This window comes from Eleginops maclovinus, chromosome 11, assembly GCF_036324505.1.
Source record: "Eleginops maclovinus isolate JMC-PN-2008 ecotype Puerto Natales chromosome 11, JC_Emac_rtc_rv5, whole genome shotgun sequence".
Lineage (NCBI taxonomy): Eukaryota > Metazoa > Chordata > Actinopteri > Perciformes > Eleginopidae > Eleginops > Eleginops maclovinus.
The window spans coordinates 127,212-137,211 of record NC_086359.1 but is presented as its reverse complement, the minus strand read 5'-3'; the positions used below and the strand labels follow the sequence as shown (position 1 = coordinate 137,211).

Below are 10,000 nucleotides of genomic sequence, written 5' to 3'. Positions count from 1 at the left end.
CTGATGTTCAGGTGTATATCAGTATGTAGAGTCTCTACTTTAAAGAGTCCTCTCCTGCTGATGTTCAGGTGTATATCAGTATGTGGTGTCTCTACTTTAAAGAGTCCTCTCCTGCTGATGTTCAGGTGTATATCAGTATGTAGAGTCTCTACTTTAAAGAGTCCTCTCCTGCTGATGTTCAGGTGTATATCAGTATGTAGAGTCTCTACTTTAAAGAGTCCTCTCCTGCTGATGTTCAGGTGTATATCAGTATGTAGTGTCTCTACTTTAAAGAGTCCTCTCCTGCTGATGTTCAGGTGTATATCAGTATGTGGCGTCTCTACTTTAAAGAGTCCTCTCCTGCTGATGTTCAGCTGTATTTCAGTATGTAGAGTCTCTACTTTAAAGAGTCCTCTCCTGCTGATGTTCAGGTGTATATCAGTATGTAGAGTCTCTACTTTAAAGAGTCCTCTCCTGCTGATGTTCAGCTGTATTTCAGTATGTAGAGTCTCTACTTTAAAGAGTCCTCTCCTGCTGATGTTCAGGTGTATATCAGTATGTAGAGTCTCTACTTTAAAGAGTCCTCTCCTGCTGATGTTCAGGTGTATATCAGTATGTAGTGTCTCTACTTTAAAGAGTCCTCTCCTGCTGATGTTCAGGTGTATATCAGTATGTAGTGTCTCTACTTTAAAGAGTCCTCTCCTGCTGATGTTCAGGTGTATATCAGTATGTAGAGTCTCTACTTTAAAGAGTCCTCTCCTGCTGATGTTCAGGTGTATATCAGTATGTAGCGTCTCTACTTCAAAGAGTCCTCTCCTGCTGATGTTCAGGTGTATATCAGTATGTAGTGTCTCTACTTTAAAGAGTCCTCTCCTGCTGATGTTCAGGTGTATATCAGTATGTAGTGTCTCTACTTTAAAGAGTCCTCTCCTGCTGATGTTCAGGTGTATATCAGTATGTAGAGTCTCTACTTTAAAGAGTCCTCTCCTGCTGATGTTCAGGTGTATATCAGTATGTAGAGTCTCTACTTTAAAGAGTCCTCTCCTGCTGATGTTCAGGTGTATATCAGTATGTAGTGTCTCTACTTTAAAGAGTCCTCTCCTGCTGATGTTCAGGTGTATATCAGTATGTAGAGTCTCTACTTTAAAGAGTCCTCTCCTGCTGATGTTCAGGTGTATATCAGTATGTAGTGTCTCTACTTTAAAGAGTCCTCTCCTGCTGATGTTCAGGTGTATATCAGTATGTAGTGTCTCTACTTTAAAGAGTCCTCTCCTGCTGATGTTCAGGTGTATATCAGTATGTAGAGTCTCTACTTTAAAGAGTCCTCTCCTGCTGATGTTCAGGTGTATATCAGTATGTAGAGTCCCTACTTTAAAGAGTCCTCTCCTGCTGATGTTCAGGTGTATATCAGTATGTAGAGTCTCTACTTTAAAGAGTCCTCTCCTGCTGATGTTCAGGTGTATATCAGTATGTAGTGTCTCTACTTTAAAGAGTCCTCTCCTGCTGATGTTCAGGTGTATATCAGTATGTAGTGTCTCTACTTTAAAGAGTCCTCTCCTGCTGATGTTCAGGTGTATATCAGTATGTAGTGTCTCTACTTTAAAGAGTCCTCTCCTGCTGATGTTCAGGTGTATATCAGTATGTAGAGTCTCTACTTTAAAGAGTCCTCTCCTGCTGATGTTCAGGTGTATATCAGTATGTAGTGTCTCTACTTTAAAGAGTCCTCTCCTGCTGATGTTCAGGTGTATATCAGTATGTAGAGTCTCTACTTTAAAGAGTCCTCTCCTGCTGATGTTCAGGTGTATATCAGTATGTAGTGTCTCTACTTTAAAGAGTCCTCTCCTGCTGATGTTCAGGTGTATATCAGTATGTAGTGTCTCTACTTTAAAGAGTCCTCTCCTGCTGATGTTCAGGTGTATATCAGTATGTAGTGTCTCTACTTTAAAGAGTCCTCTCCTGCTGATGTTCAGGTGTATATCAGTATGTAGTGTCTCTACTTTAAAGAGTCCTCTCCTGCTGATGTTCAGGTGTATATCAGTATGTAGAGTCTCTACTTTAAAGAGTCCTCTCCTGCTGATGTTCAGGTGTATGTCAGTATGTAGCGTCTCTGGCCAACAGGGACGTGAGTGTTCCAGAATGATGTCACCATAGAGCACACTACAGGAGAGGGAACATAACAGGAAGCAGAACAGGGACTCGTTGAATAAACTGGTTGGAGGCTAAAATAGTGTGTATTGTTGTTTGTGTCAAGGTGCCGTTGAGCCAGCAGTGCAGAGCGGCCGTATGCTGATCACAGAGGGAGTGTTTTATTCTGAAGAGCTAAAGAACTCCAGCAGTCAGCGGTTCAAATCCCTGGCCTATGACGTCCAACACCTGGTGAGATCACAGGCTTTTATTGGGAAAGTTTCCCCATGGTGTATGAAGGATGACATAGTCTGTGAGGTCAGCTGATCACAGTCTGAGCTTTATTTGGTCAACAGGTATCGGAGGCGTTCGGTCACAGCCAGCTCAAACAGCACTTCCTGTCCTGCAAGGTGTCCTCCTTCAGGTGAGTGACAGGTGGATGTATTGTTAAACATGGAGACAGGTTCAGGTACCAGTCGGTCAGCTGATCTCTGATCTGTGTGTCCTCAGCCAGGGCAGTGTGGCAGTGACCTTTGACCTATGGTTCAATCAGCTGATTGACCTGAAGGAGGTGGAGCAGCAGCTGGGGGCGGGGCTTCAGGAGGCCGGAGGCACCGGATTGGTCATCGATCGAAACAGCATCCAGATCACCGGTGAGGTCACAGAGAGGTCGTACCCTTAACCTCTTTAAAACTCTTTCCCCCCGAACCCTAACTCTAAATTAACGTATTCACGCAGAGCAACAGGACGTAACGACGGCTGCCCCGACAGGTGAGACGAGTGTCTCTGCGACAGCGGGCGAGACAAGCGTCTCTCCGACGGCAGGTGAGGAAGGTCTGGTTCTATCCGCAGTGTGAAGGGGTTCTGGCCCACCTCTGTGGGAACTCAGGAGGGAAGGTTTTTCCAGCTGATGGTAACTGTCTGTCCTCAGAGACCTGTCCTCCTCTGCAGACGTCCTGTGCCGATCCATCCCTCTGCATCCCGATCGGTCGGCTCTGTGACGGACAGCAGGACTGTCCCGATGGCTCGGACGAATACAAGGCTCTCTGTGGTGAGGAGTCACATGAAAACCTGTCAATCATTAGCTAAGCCTGAACAACCTCCCCAGTGATGAAGTGAGCTTCATCACTGAGACAGCATGTCCCCCCTCTCCTCTCCGTAGCCACGGCGTGTGACGGACAGTTCGTCCTGATTGGTCCGAGTGGCTGGTTCAGTTCGGACGTCTCAGAGACGCACAACAGCAGCAAATTCTGTCGCTGGATCATCAGGTACCGGATGATTGACACCGACCGCAGACTGTGGGACGGACCCGGAGATTTCGGAGTAACTGTCTTCTGTCCACAGGCTGGACCGAGGACTCTCTGTCCAGATCCACTTCCTCCGGTTCCACACTGAGGAGAACAAGGATCGACTGAAGCTCTACGAAGGGGTCGGAGCGGACAGACAGCTCAGAGGTGAACACACACACACACACACACACACACACACACACACACACACACACACACACACACACACACACACACACACACACACACACACACACACACACACACACACACACAGTGACATACTCTTCTCTCTGATTGGCAGCTGAGCTCTCAGGCTCTGCCCCCCCAGGGACCGTGTGGCTTTTCAGCGACCAATCGATGATGGAGTTCATCTGTGATGATGTCAACAACCTGTCGGGGTTCAATGCCACCTTCAGTGCAGTCGACACCTCCCTGCTCTCCAGTAACACACACACACACACACACACACACACACACACACACACACACACACACACACACACACACACACACATACACACACACACACACACACACACACACACACACACACACACACACACACACACAGAGTCAGGGACAATAACAAAGTTGTGTGTGTGTGTGTGTGTGTGTGTGTGCGCAGACCAGCAGAAGCTGACCTGTTCCTTTGAGCAGGGCATGTGTTTCTGGAGGCAGCAGGATGATGAAGATGATGGAGACTGGTATCGAACCAGCGGTTCCACTTTCCCCCCCCTCAGCGGCCCTAGTGCCGACCACACACTGGGCAACAGCTCCGGTTGTTATCGTTATTATTAGTTTTGTTATTTTTTGAATTATTATTATTATTATACTGTGCGTTATTTGTGTTGTTGTTTGTTTGTTTGTTTGTTTGTCAGGGTTCTACATTGTCACTCCTCGGAGTCCTGGCCAATGGCTGAAGAGCTTCAGGATCCACAGCCTCCCTTTGACCCCACACACTGAACCCATGTGTCTGAGCTTCTGGTAAACAAACAACAACAAACAAAAGCATGTTGAAACTGTAAGAGAAAGAAAGACGTGAGAAACACAGCTGGCAGAAATCACCAACTCTGAACATTCAATCACAACATCAATCACATCATTAGCACATCATCAATCACATCATAATCAAATCATCAATCACATCATAATCAAATCATCAATCACATCATAATCACATCATCAATCACATCATCAATCACATCATAATCAAATCATCAATCACATCATAATCAAATCATCAATCACATCATAATCACATCATCAATCACATCATCAATCACATCATAATCAAATCATCAATCACATCATAATCACATCATCAATCACATCATAATCACATCATCAATCACATCATCAATCACATCATCAATCACATCATCAATCACAACATAATCAAATCATCAATCACATCATAATCAAATCATCAATCACATCATAATCAAATCATCAATCACATCATCAATCACATCATAATCAAATCATCAATCACATCATCAATCACATCATAATCAAATCATCAATCACATCATCAATCCCATCATAATCAAATCATCAATCACATCATAATCAAATCATCTATCACAACATAATCAAATCATCAATCACATCATAATCACATCATCAATCACATCATAATCAAATCATCAATCACAACATAATCAAATCATCAATCACATCATAATCACATCATCAATCACATCATAATCAAATCATCAATCACATCATAATCAAATCATCAATCACATCATAATCAAATCATCAATCACATCATTAGCACATCATCAATCACATCATAATCAAATCATCAATCACATCATAATCAAATCATCAATCACATCATAATCAAATCATCAATCACATCATTAGCACATCATCAATCACATCATAATCAAATCATCAATCACAACATCAATCACATCATCAATCACATCATCAATCACATCATCAATCACAACATAATCAAATCATCAATCACATCATAATCAAATCATAATCAAATCATCAATCACAACATCAATCACATCATCTATCACAACATAATCAAATCATCAATCACATCATAATCAAATCATCAATCACATCATAATCAATCATCAATCACATCATCAATCACATCATCAATCACATCATAATCAAATCATCAATCACATCATCAATCACATCATCAATCACATCATCAATCACATCATTAGCACTGTAAACATGTAAACAACAGGACTGTAAGCATGTAAACAACAGGACTGTAAACATGTTAACAACAGGACTGTAAACATGTAAACAACAGGACTGTAAACATGTAAACAACAGGACTGTAAGCATGTAAACAACAGGACTGTAAACATGTAAACAACAGGACAGTAAACATTTAAACAACAGGACTGTAAACATGTAAACAACAGATCTGTAAACATGTAAACAACAGGACTGTAAACATGTAAACAACAGATCGATCTGTAAACATGTAAACAACAGATCTGTAAACATGTAAACAACAGGACTGTAAACATGTAAACAACAGATCTGTAAACATGTAAACAACAGATCTGTAAACATGTAAACAACAGATCTGTAAACATGTAAACAACAGGACTGTAAACATGTAAACAACAGATCTGTAAACATGTTAACAACAGATCTGTAAACATGTAAACAACAGGACTGTAAACATGTAAACAACAGATCTGTAAACATGTAAACAACAGATCTGTAAACATGTAAACAACAGGACTGTAAACATGTAAACAACAGGACTGTAAACATGTAAACAACAGATCTGTAAACATGTAAACAACAGATCTGTAAACAACAAATCTGTAAACATGTTAACAACAGATCTGTAAACATGTAAACAACAGGACTGTAAACATGTAAACAACAGGACTGTAAACAACAGATCTGTAAACATGTAAACAACAGGACTGTAAACATGTAAACAACAGATCTGTAAACATGTCAACAACAGGACTGTAAGTATGTAAACAACAGGACTGTAAGCATGTAAACAACAGGACTGTAAACATGTAAACAACAGATCTGTAAACAACAGATCTGTAAACATGTCAACAACAGGACTGTAAACATGTAAACAACAGATCTGTCAACATGTTAACAACAGATCTGTAAACATGTAAACAACAGATCTGTAAACATGTAAACAACAGATCTGTAAACATGTCAACAACAGGACTGTAAACATGTAAACAACAGATCTGTAAACATGTAAACAACAGGACTGTAAACATGTAAACAACAGGACTGTAAACAACAGATCTGTAAACATGTAAACAACAGGACTGTAAACATGTAAACAACAGATCTGTAAACATGTCAACAACAGGACTGTAAGTATGTAAACAACAGGACTGTAAGCATGTAAACAACAGGACTGTAAACATGTAAACAACAGATCTGTAAACAACAGATCTGTAAACATGTCAACAACAGGACTGTAAACATGTAAACAACAGATCTGTCAACATGTTAACAACAGATCTGTAAACATGTAAACAACAAATCTGTAAACATGTTAACAACAGGACTGTAAACATGTAAACAACAGATCTGTAAACATGTAAACAACAGATCTGTAAACATGTCAACAACAGGACTGTAAACATGTAAACAACAGATCTGTAAACATGTAAACAACAGGACTGTAAACATGTAAACAACAGATCTGTAAACATGTAAACAACAGGACTGTAAACATGTAAACAACAGATCTGTAAACATGTAAACAACAGATCTGTAAACATGTCAACAACAGGACTGTAAACATGTAAACAACAGATCTGTCAACATGTTAACAACAGATCTGTAAACATGTAAACAACAGGACTGTAAACATGTAAACAACAGATCTGTAAACATGTAAACAACAGGACTGTAAACATGTAAACAACAGATCTGTAAACATGTAAACAACAGATCTGTAAACATGTAAACAGGTATCACATGTTTGGCGAGGATGTGCACCGTCTCCGGGTGCTGCTGGAGGACCTGGGCGTTACCGTGGTGTTCCAGAGAGATGGTAACTATGGCGACAACTGGAACTACGGTCAGGTGATGCTGCACCTGACGAAGGAGACCAAGGTCAGTGACATCAAACAGGAAGTGACATTACACATGAAGTCAGCTGACCTCTGACCTCTGCAGGTGGTGTTCGAGGCTCTGAAGGAGGGCGGCATGGAGAACGACATCGCTCTCGATGACATCAAACTGACCTCTGACCCCTGTGGCCCCAGCCCCCCTGAACCAACCAATGTCCCGCCTCCAACAACCAAGACACCTATACCAGGTAAGAACCAGACCACGCTCCCTTTAGCAGGTGAGAACAAGGCCACGCCCCCTATACCATCACACCTGTGTTCTCTGACTCTGCCCCTCTGCTCTGATTGGTCAGCTGACTGTGGAGGACCCTTTGATCTCTGGGAGCCGAACTCCACCTTCAGCTCTCCAAATTTCCCACAATCCTACGGGAACAAAGCTCAGTGTGAGTATAGCTGAGAACGTTTATTTACCCATGATGCCTTGCTGCAGGCCTTGGATTGTTATTTCCCCATGATGCCTTGCAGGCCGGTGGACGCTGCACTCCGCCGCTGGTCGGAACCTGGCGCTGCACTTCCTGGACTTTGACGTGGAGGCGGGGTATGATGTGGTGGAGGTGCGGGACGGAGCGGGGCTTAACTCCACCTTACTAGGTGAGGGTGTGTTTTACCCACCAAGCTTTGCAGCTCAAGTGCCTTCCATTCCTCAGGTCTCACCTGTGTCTCACCTGTGTCTCACTTGGGTCTCTGAACAGCCGTCCTTAGCGGCAGCTCTGGCCCCGCCCGCACGCTGTTCTCCACAGCCAATCAGATGACGGTGTGGTTTTATACCGACGAGTCAGGGCACGGGAGGGGCTTCAGAGCCAACTTCAGCTCTGGGTTCGACCTGGGGTCACCAGGTGAGGTCAGGGGTCACCCCGGGTCAGAGTTTTATTGTTTATTTATAATCTTTTTTCATTATTGTTTGTTATGTTCATTTCGGTTTTTGTGTCAGCTGGGTGTGCGGAGGGTCAGTTTCAGTGTCGGACAGGAAGTTGTATCCATGGAAACGGTCAGTGTGACGGCCAGGCAGAATGTCCGGACGCCTCCGACGAGTCCCACTGTGGTGAGACATCAATACCTCTCTGCCTGTCTCACCTGTCCACCTTTCTCACCTGTCTGCATTCTCACCTGTCCACCTGTCTATCTTTCCACCTGTCTACCTCAATGCCAGTCTCACCTGTCCACCTGTCAACCTGTCTCACCTGCAACTGTTATTCAAAAAGGTGTGTGTGGGTGTGTGTTGCAGTTATGAACACGTCCTCTCGTCTCCAGTTCCAGCGTGTGTCCTCTCGTCTCACGGTGTGTTCTGACACCTGGAGTCCTCACCTGTCTGTGTTTACCTGTCAATACCTGGGATACAGGTAACCCTCTGTTCCTGAGTCATGATGGGATGCATCATAATGAGTGATGTATGAAAGGTGAGCTAAGGTGTCCCTCCTCTCTGCAGGTCGGGGGGGGCTCAGCTGCTGCCGGCCCGGGTGGAGGACTCTCCTTTTACTTGGATCAGCGAGAGCAACGGGACGCTGACCCTCAGAGAGACGTACGCACCTGACATACCTGGAGATGAGACATTAAGACATTGAGAATGAAAAGTGTCTTCCTTTTTGTTTGGACAGGAACACCTGCAGCCGGGAGGAAGTGGTTTCTCTGAACTGTGACAACCAGCGTGAGCACATATCCTTCTGTACCTGCACAAACTTGAAGGTCGAAGAAATCATAAATATATGTTCTGTGTTTCAGCTTGTGGAGTTCGACAGATGACTAACAACACCAGAGAAACGTACCAATCAGGAGAGAGGACACCTGACCCCGGTAATCTGTTCATCTGAGCTCTGCCCTCTTTATTCCCAGACCGGGGGTGCGGTGGAATAGTCTGTGTTAGGAAGGTTCCTAACGGAGCGGAATGACCTGGAGGTCCCTCAGCGGCCGCCATGATAAGAGCTATTTGAATTCTCTAGTTGACAGGAAAGGAGCTCTGAAGCTTCCTTTATAGCCTCCTTTAGGAAACACTGGACCTTCCTTTAGGAGAGGAAAGGAGAACATGCTGTCCCACAATGCCTTGCAGCAACTTTTACCGTGACGCAGCATCCGGCGGTTCACGGAAACAGCCGACCGTGAGAAATGCGTTCGGTGAAAGTTACGGTGCTGATGAAGCAGTCTAAACTTATACCGTAACTTTCCAAAGAGCTTGGTTCTGAACATTCAGCTCTGGATTCATCAAAAGGAGAAATATGAACGGTACTTTTACTGAAAGGATCCAATAGAGTCTCAGAGTCTCTGAGCTGTGTGGGGTTTCTGAAGCCTTTACTACATGTTGAACTGTGATGTCCAAAGTGATAGCTGAAGGCATCACTAGTTTATTATAACTCATTTGTATTTATTATAAATATGTCATATAATCATACCTATTGGATTCATGTGGGTTAATACGTGAGGCCGGGGGGGGCTTTGTAATGCAGGGTATCTGTCTCTCTGCTGTCCTGGTTCATAAAGCAGAAACAGCACCATCAGAGA

At 43.5% G+C, this 10,000-nt stretch overlaps 1 protein-coding gene across 1 annotated transcript in view; it reads left to right on the top strand.

Moving 5' to 3' along the window:
• The window catches only part of tmprss15 (transmembrane serine protease 15), a 17,771-nt gene that overhangs the window by 1,590 nt on the left and 6,181 nt on the right, over positions 1–10,000 (top strand). Inside the window, 20 exon segments of the mRNA XM_063894527.1 lie at positions 2,231–2,355; positions 2,460–2,527; positions 2,614–2,756; positions 2,842–2,928; positions 3,035–3,154; positions 3,266–3,371; positions 3,448–3,557; positions 3,697–3,837; positions 4,021–4,173; positions 4,274–4,379; positions 7,346–7,490; positions 7,554–7,695; positions 7,801–7,890; positions 7,973–8,098; positions 8,200–8,343; positions 8,439–8,549; positions 8,733–8,847; positions 8,934–9,026; positions 9,103–9,152; positions 9,227–9,298. Of these exon segments, the coding sequence (XP_063750597.1) occupies positions 2,231–2,355; positions 2,460–2,527; positions 2,614–2,756; positions 2,842–2,928; positions 3,035–3,154; positions 3,266–3,371; positions 3,448–3,557; positions 3,697–3,837; positions 4,021–4,173; positions 4,274–4,379; positions 7,346–7,490; positions 7,554–7,695; positions 7,801–7,890; positions 7,973–8,098; positions 8,200–8,343; positions 8,439–8,549; positions 8,733–8,847; positions 8,934–9,026; positions 9,103–9,152; positions 9,227–9,298 (2,247 nt within the window).